This window comes from Hyla sarda, chromosome 1 (assembly GCF_029499605.1).
Source record: "Hyla sarda isolate aHylSar1 chromosome 1, aHylSar1.hap1, whole genome shotgun sequence".
In the NCBI taxonomy this organism is placed as follows: domain Eukaryota; kingdom Metazoa; phylum Chordata; class Amphibia; order Anura; family Hylidae; genus Hyla; species Hyla sarda.
In genome coordinates this window covers 63275783-63294409 of record NC_079189.1, presented here as the reverse complement: position 1 = coordinate 63294409, position 18627 = coordinate 63275783, and the positions used below count along the sequence as shown (strand labels likewise).

At 41.1% G+C, this 18627-nt stretch overlaps 1 protein-coding gene across 6 annotated transcripts in view; it reads right to left on the bottom strand.

Moving 5' to 3' along the window:
- The window catches only part of LOC130354755 (uncharacterized), a 75054-nt gene that overhangs the window by 6458 nt on the left and 49969 nt on the right, over positions 1–18627 (bottom strand). For all 6 annotated transcript variants that reach the window (XM_056555161.1, XM_056555162.1, XM_056555163.1 and 3 more), the window contains 3 exons: positions 17967–18050; positions 7241–7264; positions 4256–4342 (listed from right to left, as the gene is read on the bottom strand). In XM_056555161.1, coding sequence (XP_056411136.1) covers positions 4256–4342; positions 7241–7264; positions 17967–18050 — 195 coding nt within the window. The remainder of the gene's footprint in view (positions 1–4255; positions 4343–7240; positions 7265–17966; positions 18051–18627) is intronic.

Below are 18627 nucleotides of genomic sequence, written 5' to 3'. Positions count from 1 at the left end.
AATCCTTCCAGTACTTATTAGATGCTGAATGCTACAGAGAAAATTCCTTTCTTTTTGGAACACTGATGACATCAGATGTATGCTAAGGGCAGCATGGTGGCTCAGTGGTTAGCTCTGCTGCCTTGCAGTGCTGGGGACTTGGGTTCAAATCCCACTTAGGACAACAATTAATAAAGCGTTATTATTATTATAATAACGTCAGCAGAGAGAACTGTGCTCGTGATGTCATCAGAGAGCATTCCAAAAAGAAAATAATTTCCTCTGTAGTATTCAGCAGCTAATAAGTACAGGAAGGATTAAGATTTTTTAATAGAAGTAATTTACAAATATGTTTAACTTTCTGCCACCAGTTGATTGAAAAGAAAAAAGGTTTACACCGGAGTACCCCTTTAAGAGCATGCTGTATAGGCAGTCTGCTGTGCTTTCCTATACTCCCGGACGAAGGTCAGCGTGCCGAAACGCGCGTTGGAGTGGCGGCATCCCGGTCCCTGCAGTGTCTCTGTGATTGTTTGAATCCTGTTGTGGGTATTGTATAATATTCATTTCTTAATATCATGCACTTTATTGCTGGTGTTTAGGTATTTATACCCACCAGCATACAGCACCTTACTTAAGTTGCACTTTGCATTCTTTATACTGTATAATCATTATGCTGCTAGTATATAGATTGGTGTCTGTATTCATGCATACTGTCTGATCATTGGTTAATGTGCAATACCCCCACACTACCATCCCTGCTGCAGGGTATCAGACTTTGCTGCTTTTTGTGATGTATTGTTTTCCTCTTTATGTGTGTGTCTAATTTTAGTGCATATCAATAAAATGTATTTTTATCTTTGTACAAGTGACTCTTTGGGCTTCTTTTGCTATTTTTGTTTATTTTCCTATATAGGTAAACACCAGGTATGTCATGTATACCCAGTGGCGTACCTACCGCTTGACGAACCCGACCCCCGACGGGGGCGCAGGCTGCAGGCCGCCCAACAAGTCAGGCCGCCCCACTACTAGATAAATACCTGCGGCTTCTTCTGCCATGTCAGGACAGCAGGACCGGCCAAGGGTTAATCTAAATGCAGCCTGCACCATGTCTGGAATGAGCGCAGGGGGAGCCGGACAGGCTAGTGGCTGCTGGGAGCAGATGTTCCCCGCATAGGCACGCACGCACGCACGCACGCACGCACGCACGTCTGCTCCAAGCCCTTGACATCCCCAGCAGTGTACACAGAAGCAGCATCCTACGCCTCACTGTTTACCAGCACCGCAGCACTGGATGGTGAGTTTACTGGCTGGGGTCTGAGGAGAAGACACGAAGGATCAAGAGACTGGGGGGGGGGGGCTGAGGGAACTGAGAATGGGGGTGGGGGGGTGTTGTGGGGAGACTGAGGATAGGGGTGAGGTGACCGAGGAAGGGGCGGGGGGGGGAATTGTTGTGAGAAGACTGAGGATGGGGAGTGAGGTGACCGAGGAAAGGGGGGGGGGAAGGGAAGTGATGAAAGCAAGGATGTGGGGATGTGTGTATGTATGCATGTAGATGTGCGTATGATAGATGTGAGTATGTATGATATATGTATATAGTTGATTGTGTGATAGATGTGTGTGTATATCCTAGCGTTTTCCGGGCACACATTCCGCACATAATCTGCCATGTGAACATAACCTAAGGGGTCTGGGGATGGGGGCAGAGGAGCGTGGAGAAAACTTGGGGTCTGGGGTGACAGAGGAGCCTGGAGGAGGACAGTGCAGGGGTGGGATTCATCTTAACTGAGAAAAAACTGTGTGTGACAGTACTATTATTACAGGCACAGTGAGTGACAGGTTATGTTTACAGGCTACAGTGTCCGTGTGGAGCAGGGTTACATTTAAGATACAGGGTGTAGCAGTATTATATTAAGAGGGTGCAGTGAGTGTCAGTATTATATTCAGAGGTTACAGTGTGTGGCAGTGTTATATTCAGGGGGCACAGTGTGTAGCAGTATTATATTCAGAGGGTACAGTGTGTAGCAGTATTATATTCAGTGGGTACAGTGTGTGGCAGTATAACATTTAGGGGGTACAGTGTCTGGCAGTATTATATTCAGGAATACAGTGTGAGGCAGTATTATATTAAGAGGGTGCAGTGTGAGGCAGTATTATATTAAGAGGGTGCAGTGTGAGGCAGTATTATATTTAGAGGTTACAGTGTGTGGCAGTATTATATTCAGAGGTTACAGTGTGTGGCAGTGTTATATTCAGGGGGCACAGTGTGTAGCAGTATTATATTCAGAGGGTACAGTGTGTGGCAGTATAACATTTAGGGGGTACAGTGTCTGGCAGTATTATATTCAGAGGGTGCAGTGTGAGGCAGTATTATATTTAGGGGGTAAAGTGTGAGGCAGTATTTTATTCAGAGGGCACAGTGTGAGGCAATAATATAATAAGTGGGTGCTTTGTGAGGCAGTATATTATTTAGGGGGTACAGTGTGTGGAAGTATTATATTAAGGGGGCAGAGTCATGAGAATTATTGTCTTCATATACAGGATGAGGACATCCTGATAAAGTGAGGAGCCAATTATGTCCAGGCATCAGACTCTGCATAGAAGATGGGGCTAGAAGAAGTCCTGGGGTCTGGACCAGAAGAAAAGAAAAGACAACAGAGAAGATGTCACCTGTAGGAACTGATATCATTGTGTATTCTCCTGACTGACCCATCAGAGTAGGAGTCACTTGTAAATTCTGTAGGTATAATGGGAGAAACTGTACTCCAATCTGTTCCTCTCCAATTATGGCAAAACTACAATCCTGAGGCTCTCCATAAATCCTGAGGCTCTCCAGGTATGATGCGAGTTGTAGCTTTGCAACAGCTGGAAAGCCACTTGAACTAAGGTAATCGATGGAGGTAATCGATGGAGGACCCCCCCCAAAAAAAAAAATAGGCTGCTTAGTCTAATATGCCCAGACCTATTTTTGGTCCCAGTCTGTTGTAGTATCATACCATTACAGTATCTAATCCATTTCGGGGGGTACAGTATCAAACCCATACAGGGAGGCATGACATCTAATCCATCTTGGAGGAGGGCACAGTATCATACTGTAACAGTATCTAATCCATATAGGGGGCAAACTATGTAATCCATATGGGGGTGGGGCCGAGTGTCTAATACATAATATAGGGTCCAATTCAATATATAGGTTCACAGCATCTAATCCATATAGGAGGTTATAAATCCTTTCAGGGAATGGGGGCGTGTCCCTCCCTTGTGATGGTGGAAGGTGATTGGTGTATCTGCTCATGCAGCCTTGTCCATGAGTCATCTCTTGTCCATGACTCATGGACAAGCCTCATGCTGCTGCAGGACTGGTTAGTGTCCCAGCAAGGTATGGGGACCCCTAATGGATGGATTTTCAGGGGCTGTTTTCTTTATTAAATAAAAAAAATGTAAACAACCATATTACAAAAGGTCTCTAATTTTCATCAGTAACAACATATAAAAGGTTTTTGGATCTGACAGTGTCTATTTAACACTTTGGAACCCAAATGTAAACTCTACAATAGGGTCTTCCACCTTACATGAACCTCTTATAATAATGTGTCGTCCTATGTGGCAGAAAAGGTGTTCAGACACTAGAAGTAGTGTTGCTCACGAATATTCGCAATTCGAATATTATTCGCGAATATCGCATATTCGCGAATTCGCGAATTTCACGAATATAGCGCTATATATTCGTAATTACGAATATTCGTTGTTTTTTTTTTTCTTTTCTTCACAGTACACATCACAGTGATCACCCCTCTCTGCTTTCAGCTTGTGTGGTGTAAAGAAGGCTCTAATGCTACTGTGTGAGACTGTCGTGCGGAAATTCGCATATGCGAAAATGATCATATGCTAATTTTCGCATGTGCGAATTTTCGCGTATGCTAATTTTGTATGTGCTAATATTCACATATGTTAATTTTCGCATACGCAAATCTTCGCATATGCGAAAATAAAACGAGAATATAACGAATATGCGAATATTCGCGAATATATGACGAATATTCGTCCATATATTCGCGAATATTCGCGAATTCGAATATGGCCTATGCCGCTCAACACTAACTAGAACTTAGGTGGCACTAATATCTTTAAGTCTCTGCCCTATGTCCATTCTATATAATGCAGTCATGTTCTTGCAACACAATAGACACAACAGATGACTTACAAGAAGAAAAAACAAAAACATTCTACACAACTATATAAGACACTATTTTACAGGACTACATAGCTTATAATTTACCGTCTTCCATGGGCTTGTTGATGTGCTGACATCCCTTGGCTATTAGGACTGAAAGGGCCTTTATATTATTTTCTATAAATGATTTAACTGGAAAAAAACAAAAACAATTTCTTATATCATTATCTCACACACACATATAATACATTTGAGTTGCCATATTAGTTCAGTGATGCAAAATCAAAAAATACTGTAGTATGTTGTATGAACCTGTTAGTCGAATAAAAAAAGGTATTACAAGATACTGCAACTTTTTTTAAAATATTTAGTATTACCCAGACTATGAGTCATTCTGGAGTATTAGCCTGGGTTCACACTAGCATAATACAAATGCACTTTTACTTCTGTATTACAGCCACAGGTCGGTGTCTGACCATGACTGACAGCTGTAATACATTAGCATTCTATGCCAAAATATACCATGGTGTACCCAAGCCATGGTCCTTTAACCCCTTAAAGGGGTACTTAGTCCCTAGACCTGTTATCGCCTATACAAAGGATAGGGAATAACATGTCTGATCATGGGGGTTCGGCCACTGGGACCGCCCGCAATCTCCAGGCCTTCGCTGATGCGTTCATGAAGCCTTGGGCTTCCGTGCTCGTGACATCATGCCACGCCCCCTCCATTCATGTCTAGGGGAGGGGGGCATGATGGCTAGTATACAGCCGTCATGCCTCCCCCCATAGACATGAATAAAGGGGTGTGATGGCTGTGATCGCCAGTCATCCGGCTTGGAGTGGAGTTCACTCCGTGCATTTGATGACTGGGGTCCCCAGTGGCCGGACCCCCGCATTCAGACATGTTATCTCCTATCCTTTGGATAGGGGATAACATGTCTAGTGGCGGTGTACCCCTTTAAGGACTCAGGGTTTTTTCATTTTTGCACTTTCATTTTTTCCTCCTAACATTATAAAAATCATAACGCTTTCATTTTTCCAACTACAGACACATATGAGGGCTTGTTTATTGCGGCACCAATGACATTTGTAATGACATATGTAATTTTACCACAAAATCTATGGCAAAACCCCCCAAAAAATATTTGTGGAACAAAACTGAAAAAAAAAAATGTAATTTTTGTAACTTTTGGGGGGCTTCCATTTCTACGCAGTAGAAAGACACATTTTATATTTATTCTAGGTCCATATGATTAAAATGATAGCCAAATGATTTTTGCCTGTGGTATTTTTTTTTTGTATATTTTTTATGTATTTTCTGTATATTTTGTGTATTTTATTTTTTTATGTAGACTGTTCGGTTTAATTAACTTTATATTTTCATAGTTCAGACATTTACAACATATGTTTATTTTTGTTTAAATGTTTCCCATTTGATTTGTAAATTTTGTACACTATTTTTGTCCCCATAGAGGACTTTTACATGAACTCTTCAGACTGCATACACTGTTCAACACTATGCCATAGCATAGCATTGATCAGTGTTATCGAGGCAGGTAAGTGCCCTCCCGCCATCCTTTCAGCTGATTTCACTACTGTGATCCTAATCAGCCCAACTTAGAAGCCATTGTTTTTTTTCCATTTTAGATTTAGGCTTTAGATTTTAGATGCAGCAATCAACTTTGATCACGGCGTATAAACGGTTAATGCCAGGCAACAATGCGATCGCTGATGTCCAGCATCAGCCATCCTGAGTGCGCGTCATAGAAGGAGAGCGTCCTTAAGGAGTTAATTATATGGGCCTAACATAGTCTTCTAGTGACTGCGTTCAGTCCATTTACGAACATCTACTATTATTTTCCAGGATTCAAAAGCATGGAATCTTTGGAGTCCCACAAAATACATTTGAAAATGGACTGAACATAGTCACTACTAGACTATGTTCGGTGCATTGGACTGAATACCACAGCTCAGATACACAACAGTATACATCAGCACTGTTTTGTGTGAAGGTATCTTAAAGGGGTACGGTACCCCTATCCATCTTATCCTGCTGCTGGGGACCCCCATTATCTCCCTGCTGCACCCAGCATTTGTTCAGAACATAGGGTGTAGCGCCAGAGGCTCGTGACATCACGGACACGCCCCTTAATGCAAGTCTATGGGAAGGAGGGGTGACAGGTCATATATGGCTCTGTGGATGAAATAAGTTATTTCTCTCCAGGCTGTATCATTCATTTTTGCACATAGTATACAGTATACCACCATAATATTCTACACTGTGTGCACAATTAAGTTGTGTTTTTGAGAATTAATTTTATTCCTGAACAACTACAGTGCTCTCTTTCAATTCAAAGTGTTAATAAACCTTAAATGGGTACTCCCCTGAAAACATGTTATCCCCTATCCAAACAATAGGGGATAAGATGTTAGATTGCGGGGTTCTGGCCTCTGGGGAAAATGTCTTCTAAAAACTGGCAGCAGGTTTGAAAGTTGATTTTGAGTCCATCTTCAATCTGAAAAGGTCAAACTACCCCATCTTGGATAAAACCAGCTGAGCTGAAGTGGAGCTCTGTGCCATTACTGATCCAGCCAAAGGCCCATCCATCTGGACTGTCAAGAGTCACTCTCTACTCAACAATCCATTAAACATTTGAATCCATAAAAGTATTTCTTGTATCTTTTTCAGTGGTGGTGGAGTTTCTTTCTTCCTTACCTTGGAAATGTCTCACTGAAAACTTTGTACTTCTGGCCGATCCATGTAGATTGCAGTTCTGGAAAATGAGAGTATACTCGCAGACATCGCGGCTGCTTCCCCTGCTCCCTGAGCTAGGCCGAGAGCAGCCGCGATGAGTACACTGCGCATGCATGCTGCAACTCGCAGATCGCTGTGTGTCTGCTTTTAGCAACGGATTGTCGCTATGAGCAGGCACAGCTGGAGGCACATTGTAGGGTCGGTCATCAGCGGATCCGCAGCATAAAATATACTGCAAATCAGTTCTGTGTGACCCCACCCTTAATCTCATACAACTATTTCATATTGAGTTAGAAATTAAATGACCTTTTCTGAAGGCAAATGTTTATACTTACTTTCTTCTTCTGTGGAAGCTGTATCTGAAAATGTGGCAAACACAACATAATAGTGAATAAAGAAAAAAGAAAATACCAACAAAATAGTCAAATTAAGTATATCTTGTTCTGACAATTACACAAAATCCTCTAGTAACATATATACAGTATGGGGGGATTCATCAACATCAGTGTATGGTAGAGTTTTTTTTTTTTTTACCCCTTTCTGCTGCGTGTATTTGTCATTTAGCTGCGCAGAATTTACTAAACTTGCGCACGGGTCTCTGTGAATCATGTGCAGTAATAGAATCCAGCCCATCTCAGCTCTTGAAAAAAATCTAAGGCAGACTTGTAATTGTGCTCGGAGCTGGTGTATATTTGCACAAGAAAATGACACTTGCGTCCTTTTTTTGCGCAAAAAAAAAAAAAAGACGCAGTTAGTAAATTCATGTCTACAGGAAAAATGGCTCTATGGTACACCTGAAGGGTGACATCTTTAGAAAAAGTTCCACCAAAAAAGACAAACAAAAAGAACGCAGGAAATATCCTTGCGCAAGATTTAGCGGAAGAAAATACACCTAAAATGACTCTATATAGATTGATGAATCCCCCCCTATATGTGTATATATATATATATATATATATATATATATATATATATAACTTGTAACAACAAGAAACAAAAGCTTTCCGCACTCACCGCAAAGCTTCTGACTCGATGCTCCTACACGGAGATGACGACGGACCTGGACAGCACGGGATGCATAGCGCTCAGAGGCTATTACCGGCAATTTCACGCAGTATGCGCTTCTTCCGGCCTGAAGTTACGTCATGGCGCTACGTTTCTTTATCTGCAGGTGAATGTGACGAGTGATCACGTGAACGATCCAGGTGAGCAATCATAATAACAAAAGAAGCAAATAACATTAAAATTATTTTCTTGAATGTATAACTTGATTTAAACTGCTGTCATGTGCTCTGGACAAGTACGGCAAATAACCAGAATAAACGTTATCCTAATAAAAATGGTAGAAGGAGATTTCACAAAAAACAAAGAAGTCAAGATTTTTGGACTACTGAAACTGACACCAGCGTATCTGATGATGCTCCGCCCACTAGACCCAACACTTCTGAACCAATTCCCCCTTTAGGAAATGCACAAGGCGCGGAGGGAGGAAGAGATATACTGAGAAGCAGGGCAGTTCAGAAGCAAAAAGGGGTCTCTTGGAGAGACTGACTCAAGAGGATGAAGTAGTAGTTAATATTACTGACATCCCCCTCCCTGATCATGTCACCCAGCTATAATCAAAAGGCTTAAATTATGGAGTAACTGAACAGTTTGATTTTCCTTCATTCGAAATAGACTTTTTTTTAAAGGGATTAGGAAAGTTAATCTTAATTTTTTTTTTGCTTTGCATCCAGCTAAGATTGAGTCCAATCATGAAAGTGCTTCTCCATGCACTATTGGACCCTTAGGATTTTGCCCAGTAAAGGATCTAAAGAGGAATGCATCAGACATTTAGCTCTGTTAGCGCCCGACATGTCAGAAAAACCTGGTTGCAGTTCAGATGGCATAGAAGATGAAATGCGGTTTCAAGGAGGAAAACCTTCTACATTCAATCCTTTAATCACTCCCGGTAGTCCCATTGACATCTTCCAGCAGGCAGTGCTGAGGGATGTCAAGGCACTAATTTATTCCACCACTAATAAAATCTTACCCATAAAGAACATGAGGCTATTAAATGGCTCTCTACTCGTTCAGATTTGAAAATTTCTCGTGCCGACAAGGGAGGGGGAGTGGTTTTTGGTCCAAACAGCAGTACGAGGATGAGGGTCAGTGACAGTTAGAAGACAGCAAAGTGTATACCTGTCGGGCCCAAGGCCTGATTATGGAAACATACATGTGTTTTATAATTGTATCTGTGTATAAACTAAGACCTGGGGGTGAGGGTCATTCAGACTGTGTGTTTGTGTATTGCATTTTATTGAAGTCATGCACTTTGGTCCCATCATATAATCAAACAGATAAGGGGTCAGGAAGAGAGATGCCCCACTGGTGGGATCAGAGGGGAGGGGGGGAATGGAGTTTCCCTCCAAAGAAGCAGATAAGACTTAAAATGCTGGACTCAACTGTTGTTGAAGTCTGTGCCAAAAGCTGACAAGGACTCTCACTGACAAGGACAGCTATACCATCATGCTGTAAGAACTACATCTTTTGTTTCCTGAACTTGCCTTGCTAAACTCTTTCATATTTTTGTAACTGTATGTCATTTGTTTATTTTTATATATATATATATATATATATATATATATATATATATACATATCGCACTGTGATACCTTTTATCAGATTAAATGTTTAATTAATCAGCTCTGGTCTTTGATCTCTAAAAATATGAGCTCAACTTTCTGAAGGCAGCTCTGGTGGAAACACGTTTATCTAAGGGTTAATTTGGTGACTTGCTGGGACTAGTAGTGGATACCCAGAGGTCTGGTGGCCTTAACCCTTGCACCATCACACTCTTTCTAGCGCCTTAACTGGACCGATAGGGTGTGATCGTGACAACTGGTGGCTAAATGAGGAAATAGGCCCCTTCAGTGCCATCTTTGCCTGGGAATGCAGGGCCTGTGGTGTCAAGAAAAGAAATAGACGGTTAAGGGAGACAGATCTATCAGCCTGGAGAGGCAAGATCTCTGTCTCCATCTTAAGGGGGAGGTATCAGGCCCAAGGCCTGATTATGGAAACATACATGTGTTTTATAATTGTATCTGTGTATAAACTAAGACCGGGGGGTGAGGGTCATTCAGACTGTGTGTTTTTGTATTGCATTTTATTGGGGGTCTGGTTGTTTGGTATCTCCTTTGAAGTCATGCACCCTGGTCCCATCATATAATCAAACAGATAAGGGGTCAGGAAGAGAGATGCCCCACCTGGTGGGATCAGAGGGGAGGGGGGGGGATGGAGTTTCCCTCCAAAGAAGCAGATAAGACTTAAAATGCTGGACTCAACTGTTGTTGAAGGCTGTGCTAAAAGCTGACAAGAGCTGGACTCTCACTGACAAGTACGGCTATACCATCATAGTGTAAGAACTTCATCTTTTGTTTTCTGAACTTGCCTTGCTAAATTCTTTCATATTTTTGTAACTGTATGTCATTTGTTTATTTTTATATATATAGCACTGTGATACCTTTTATCAGATTAAATGTTTAATTAATCAGCTCTGGTCTTTGATCTCTAAATATATGAGCTCACCTTTCTGAAGGCAGCTCTGGTGGAAACACGTTTATCTAAGGGTTAATTTGGTGACTTGCTGGGACTAGTAGTGGATACCCAGAGGTCTGGTGGCCTTAACCCTTGCACCATCACACTCTTTTTAGTGTCTTAGCTGGACCGATAGGGTGTGATTGTGACCATACTGTACTTAAAGGAGACCCTACCAGAAAAGTTTTGGATGATCTTAGGTCCTTTCTCAGGAATAAAGTTTGAAATTGAATTTTGGAGGCAAAAACAGCCGAGCGCCTTTTGCCTACACACCCAGAAACCTAGATGGTATTTGCTCTCTAAGGTCCACATTAAAAAATAACCCCTCCTCCAGGGCGACCAATATTAGCTGGTAGAGGTATGGTAATAGAATTCCTATCCAAATATGTAGATTGGGCTTTGAGACCGATTTTGAGTTCTATGCCATGCTACCTTAAGGACACTAGGGATATTATACAGTTTGCATAATCCTTTCACTGGCAGAGCACATTCTCTCTAGCTACAGTGGACTTTGAGAGCCTGTACACACGCATCCCACATGATGCGGGTGTACAGGCTATCTGGTCTATCCTCCTCAGCACGAATAAGAGTAATACATTTATCAATTTTCTTAATGTGATTCTCTTTATTTTATTTTGAATCACAATACTTTCATGTTCAATTTCAACTGGTATAAACAAGAGTCAGGAACTGCAATGGGCAGTCCCACCTCATGTTCAAACGCTAATTTATTTTTGTCTTTTTTTGAAAAAGAGTGCATTTACTGTTCATCTAATTCATATATGAAAAATATTAAAGCATTTCTGAGATATGTCGATGACGTATTAATTATCTGGGAGGGAGATAGAAAAACTTTTGAAGATTTCATAGTGTACCTCAATACCACTAACCAAATGCACATGCTCTTTACCAGTGAGTTTGGGGGTCAAAAAACTGAATTTCTTTATTTGATGATTTATGTGGAAAATGAGAGGCTTCAGACTAAAGGGTTTCATAAACCCATAGCTAAAAATACCATCTTACACTGTGGGAGTTCTCACCCAAAACAAATAAAAAATTCTATTCCATTTAGCCAGTTCTTAAGGTTAAAAAGAAACAATAGTGAGGCTTCAATTTTTCAGCAATAAGCCGAAAATCTCTCAATCCAGCTATTAAAAAGAGGATATCCAGAACACATTGTCTATAATGCTCTAACGAAAGTCAATAAAATTCCTAGAGAGAATCATATATAGCTCGAGAAAAAAGGAAAACAAACAAACAAATGACCAACGTGTTGTTTTTGCCTTTCAAAACAGTTCTATGAATTCCACCATTCAGATGGCTATTAATAAAAACTGGCAGCTCATCGGACTTTGCAGCTAATAGACCTATAATTACCTACCGCCCCCGTGTGACATCATGCTCCGCCCCCTCAATGCAAGCCTATGGGAGGGGGCGTGACAGCTGTCACTTCCCCTCCCATAGGCTTGCACTGAGGGGGCGGAGCCATGATGTCACAATTCTCCGCCCCCGTGATCGCCAGTAATCAGACCCGGAGCGAACGTGCTCCGGGGACTGATTTTAACGGGGTGCAGCATGCAAGATCACGGGGGTCCCCAGCGGCGGGACCCCGCGATCAGGCATCTTATCCCCTATCAATAGCAGAGGAGATGTTCTTGACTATTTCTAGTCCAGCAAACTTAAAGGGGTACTCCGGCGCTTAGACATCTTATCCCCCTATAATATGTCTAAGCGCCGGAGTACCCCTTTAAGTTTTCTGGACTAGAAATAGTCAAGAACGTCTCCTCCACTATTGATAGAGATACTAGGCTGTTGCACTCTGAGGCTAAGTGGATTCTGCGCCTTGATGCACAGGGTCCGCTCGTCTTCAACGATAAAATAGATATGTCCCCTTTTTTTTATAAGGTTGCCGTACTTGTCCAGAGCATATGACAGCAGTATAAATCAAGTTATACACTTAAGAAAATGGTTTTAATGTTATTTACTTCTTTTGTTATTATGATTGCTCACCTGGATCGATCACGTGATCACTCGTCACATTCCCCTGCAGATAAAGAAACGTAGCGCCATGACATAATTTGAGGCCGGAAGAAGCGCATACTGCGCAAAATTGCTGGTAATAGCCTCTGAGCGCTATGCATCCTGTGCTGTCCAGGTCTGTTGGCATCTCCGTGTAGGAGCATCGAGTCAGAAGCTTTGCGGTGAGTGCAGAAAGCTTTTGTTTCTTGTTGTTACAAGTTATCTGATACATCTATTTGTTGATTGTTTCCAGCACTGCCACTGACTCCAGTACTAGTGTCTCACTTGCTGCACTGCTTCCCGGATTACTGGACTTATTCCTTATTACTCTAGAGTTATTTATTGCCTCTTCTGCCATCCTAAGAATCTTCTTTTTCCACATGTCCATATTTCTATGTATATAGTATCTCCTATCACTACTGATAAAAACAAACCTTTTTCAAGACCAATGTCCATATAGTGTATTATATGTATGAATGCCCTTTAATGGGAATGTGTCTATTTGCTGGTAAAAAAAATGCAGGTAGCTGTTAGGGGATGAAAGCAAACCATACTTTTTTGGGACCTTATTGTGGTTGCAAAATTTATAAAACCACCTTTTTTATTTTTATGCCAAGTGCCAAGGAGGCAGAGCTATGTTGCTCAAGTGTCCCAGCCTGGCATGCCACCTCCTTTACCATCACCTCCCAGCTCCTCCTTAACTGATGTACAGGGCTTAGAACAACAACAAAAAGAGGGGCTGGGAGTTGAGGACAAACAAGATGCTCCAGCTATCACATAGACCTCTGGCACAGACAAGCCTTCAACTTTACTGCATCCTGAGGATGCAGATAGTGTTACATGTGGTAGCTGCTTTGAGGCCACGAGCCCCATAGCAGCCGCCAGGGGCCACAGCTGGCTCACTGCTGCTAGGGACCGCCATGGGCTGGCCACTACTGCCTCTCAAAGTAGACGGACTACTGGGAATTTTCCGGATATTCCGGTAAACCAATCAAGCTCTGGTAATGGAAATCTTCCTACTCTTCTTAACCCACTCCTTTCAACAACCCACATACGTCTCACTTTACTGTGCAGAAAAAAGAAAGGTGTATCATTAACATTTTGGACACTATAGGTGGGGGGAAAAGGTAGGGAGGGTGCTGAAAAATTGAGAAGCCTAAGATGTTTGCAGAGATGGGTCATGGCTTGAAGAAATCATCACTTTAAATTACTGTACTTTAACCAGAGAAGATGTCACCTGTCAGTCACTGGGTGTATTTGCTCTGTAATCACTGGTCTGTAGTAATAGTGATCATAATGTGATGGTATTATTTAGGCAATATGTAGAGTTATCATTGGTAATATCTTTCTGTGTTTAGCAAGTTTAGTTTATTAGCAGTTTAAAGGTATAGAACACATAAATACAGCTACTGAGGAAAGGGGTCAAGGTACCCCTGAAACCCATCTGACCCCATCACTGGCACCCACCCATTCCATATCAACTCTCCGCATCACCATCATTGACTTTTTCAAGACCTTGTCAGCCCAGGCATATGCTCTACCTGTCAAACCACGAGTCATCAGACTGGGCTTGTACATCAGGGAGCTACAAAGCTGAACATCTTCCCAAAATCTGTGCAGAGGAAGCCTGTTAAGCCTTCTCAAAAGTTGCCAAATCATAGTAGTGTACATTGTTGGTGTGCTGATACATTACATAACATGCATCACTTATTACAGTCGATGTAACCCTCCTGGACCCCCCCCCCCCCCCAAGTAAAATGTCTGGATTCACCCCTGGAGGCACGCTTGGCTGGGGCTTTTATGCAGCACTGCTCCAACTCCCTGAGTTTGGTAACCTCCATCAGCTCCAGGAAGGATTCCATTTGCTGTTTTACCATAACTTCTATCCAATGGAATCTGCAGCATTTAGCAGCAAAGACAGCTGACAAATTCCATTTAAACTAGACATACAGAAATAATACTACTATGGTAAATATAAGAGGTAAATATCCCTTTAAGGAAGTATTAAATGGACACTCTCATTAAAACTATTTTTGCTATTGCACTCCTTATGGTAAATGAAAAATATTTCTAATATATTTTGGGTAAAATAAAATGAAGTTTTCTATGTTTTATTTGTGCTTAAAAAAAGCTCAAGAGCACATTTCCCCCCCCATCTTATACACAGACTTAGGACCTAGGTCCAAACACAGAAAGTGCAGCCTGGAGTGCTGATGGGATGTATGTCCAACCAACAGCATATGGCAGTTAAGTGTGAGAGGAGCTATGATTGGATGAGGCTGGACCCCCCCCCCCCCCCCGCCCCCTCAGCACTCCAGGCTGCACTTTCAGTGTTTGGACTTTGGTCCTAAGTATGTGTAGAAGATGGGGGAAAATGTGCTCTTGAGCTTTTTTAACCCCTTGAGGACCCGGGGTTTTTCCGTTTTTGCATATTCGTTTTTTTCTCCTTACCTTTAAAAATCATAACTCTTTCAATTTTGCACCTAAAAATCCATATGATGCCTTATTTTTTGCGCCATCAATTCTACTTTGTAAAGACATCAGTCATTTTACCCAAAAATCTACGGTGAAATGGAAAAAATTCATTGTGAGACAAAATTGAAAAAAAAACAAACTTCATTTTGTAAATTTTGGGGGCTCCCGTTTCTACACAGTAAATTCTTCGGAAAAATGACACCTTCTCTTTATTATGTAGGTCCATACGATTAAAATGATACCCTACTTATGTAGGTTTGATTTTGTCGTACTTCTGGAAAAAATAAAAAGTGACCAAAAAAAGTGACCAAAAAAAAACTTTTTTGGAGTTTGGAATTTTTTTGCGCGTACGCCATTGACCGTGCTGTTTAATTAATGATATATTTTTATAATTCGGACATTTCCACACGCGGCGATACCACATATGTTTATTTTTATTAACACTGTGTTTTTTTTTAAATGGGAAAAGGGGGGGTGATTCAAACTTTTATTAGGGAAGGGGTTAAATGATCTTTATTCACTTGTGGGTTCTTAACAGGTTAAGCACAAACAAAACATAGAAAACTTCATTTTTTAAAACAAAGTATATGAGAAATATTTTTTACTTACCTTAAGGAGTGCAATAGCAAAAACTTATTTGAATGAGAGTTACCCTATAAGCCTAATCTATATATATAAAACTCAATGGCCCTCATTTTAAGTCCAACCGACTCTTTTTCTCGGTTATTGCGCCAAAATTTTAGTCGCAACGTTTGTGCGACTATTTATGCAAAATGGGCGTGTTTTATGCAAAAATGGGCGTTTTACCGACAAAAAATACTCGGAGTACTTCCAAAATCACTCACACAATAACCGACAGCCAAGAGGCCGAGTGATTTCTATCAAGGGACTGTTTACCATTGTGTTTTTTGTGAAAGTAACTTGTTTTATAACCAGGAAACATTTTGTACAGTTAAACACTTTTATGAAAAAAATATTGAATGCTTTTGTGATAGTTAATGTTTATATATTTTTTTCTTTTTAACACATTTGCAATATTAGGTTTAAATCAATTTAACACCCAAGCTGATAAACAAGGATTATTGATGTAATGTTTGAAAAATTATAACACATGAATACTTTGACTAATGGAAACATTTTTAAACAAACAAGTCTAAACCATTTTGACTCACACTACTAATTCCTTTTGCTTGGAGTTTGTGCGACACAATTGAATAGTGCGACACAAAAAAAGTGCAACAGAAAAATAACCCACATGTGCGACAGAATAGTAAATAAGCTTGAAAAAAAAAAAAGACGAGTGATATTGAAATCACTGCAGAATAAACACTCCACTCTTAGTAAATGAGGGCCAATATGTGTGTGAATGTGTGTGTGTATGTGTCTATGTGTATGTATGTGTATGTATGTGTGTGTATGTGTATGTGTCTATGTGTCTAGGTGTGTGTGTATGTGTGTGTGTGTGTGTGTGTTACAGCATCACGTCCAAATGGCTAAAGATATTAACATGAAACTTGGCACACATTTTACTTATATGTCAACAACAAACATAGCATAGGTAATTTAACCCTTACTCACCCCCATTTGCCAGGGTCAGGGTTTTTGTATAAAGTCCCATACAAGTCAATGGGAAATATATGTTATTGCATAACTTCCAAACAGCTGGAGATATTTCGATAATACTTTGTGAGGGTCGGGGTTTTTGTTTAAAGTCCCATGCAAATCAATGGGAAATATATGTTCCCACATAACTTCCGTATGGCTGGAGACATTTCAATAATACCTGATACACATATTACGGGTTGGGATTTGAGGACGGGACAGGAGGTCGGGATAGGAGGTTGAGATAGGACGTCGAGATAGGAGGTCGAGATAGGAGGTCGAGATACGAGGTCGAGATAGGAGGTCGAGATAGGAGGTCGAGATAGGAGGTCGAGATAGGAAGTCGAGATATGAGGACGGGATAGGAGGACAGGATAGGAGGTCGAGATATGAGGACAAGATAGGAGGACAAGATATGAGGATGAGATAGGAGGTCAGGATAGGAGGAGGGGATAGGAGGTCAGGATAGGAGGAGGGGATAGGAGGTCGGGATAGGAGGACAGGATAGGAGGAGGGGATAGGAGGTCGGGATAGGAGAATGGGATAGGAGGTCGGGATAGGAGGATGGGATATGGGGTTGGGATATGACAACAATATATGAGGACGGGATATGAAGTCAAAAGCTTCCTCTGTTGATTTTCCTCCACAACAAGGATTAGGAAGGAAAAACAGGAAACGCCGGGTACTCAGCTAGTCTATATATATAAAACTAAATGTGTGTGTGTGTGTATGTATGTGTGTATGTTCCAGCATCACGTCCAAATGGATAAAGATATTAACATGAAACTTGGCACACATGTTACTGATATATCAACACCAAACATAGGATAGGTGATTTAACCCTTACTCACCCCCATTGGCCAGGGTTGGGGTTTTTGTTTAAAGTCCCATACAAGTCTATGGGAAATATGTTACTGCATAGCTTCCAAATGGCTGGAGATATTTCGATAATACTTGGTCACATGTTACTTATATGTTCACTTAAAATATGGGATAGTTAATTTAACCCTTAGCTACCCCCATATGCGAGGGTCGGAGTTTATGTTTAAAGTCCCATACAAATCAATAGGAAATGTATGTTCCCACATAACTTCCGTACGACTTGAGATATTTCAATACTTGGTACACATATTACAGGTCAGGATAGGATGACGGGATATGTGGTTGGAATATGACAACAATATATGAGGAAGGGATATGAAGTCAGAAGCTTCCTCCTTTGTTTATTTTCCTCCCCAACAAGGATTAGAAAGGAAAACCGGGAAACGCCGGGTAGTCAGCTAGTGTACTCAGAAATGTCAGAAGCTAAGTTCTATGAAACTTTGAGAAGAAGGCAGTAAGTGATACACTATACAGTATATAAAATTCAGACATACTCTAAGAACTCACCTGAAAGAGCTCCTGGCCCATCATCACCATTAATATTTAGGTCATTCATAGCTATAGTGGATGGAAGAGTTATAAGAGTTTGTGCTGCAATGATATAGAGGACATTTTGTTATGATTTGGTTTCAAGACTTTTTGAGCATCACATCGATGTTTATAGAGCATCTGTCTGTCCAACATGAAAAATAGAGCCAGGGGATTGTGATGAGAAGAAAATGATTTTATGTATATTGTATGTATTAGATGTTGTTTTGCAAAGTTTCTATTATCATTATGTACAAATGTCTCTAAGCATCTCCAAGTAGGTGTTCCCAGTATGCAGTGGTTAGTATCTGCCAAAAGTGCTCCAAGGAAGGACAACTGGCGAATCAACAACAATGTCATGATAACATCTTGGTGCCAGACATCATAGGACTTATTCAGAGAGCTTGTAAAGTAAAGGTCTTTATAGGTCAGAGATGTTTTTGTGGCACGTGGGGACCTACACAGTATTGGGCAGGTGATTTAAAGGTTGCTCTGCCTTTTACAGCATCAGGATCCCAGCTGTAATACACAGCTGGGACCCTGCTGGGACTGCTGCTTCCTGGCAGATTAACTCTTTACATACAGCACAGTGTAAAGGACTATAGGGAGGGAGCTTCCTCTCTCACCATCAATCAATCAA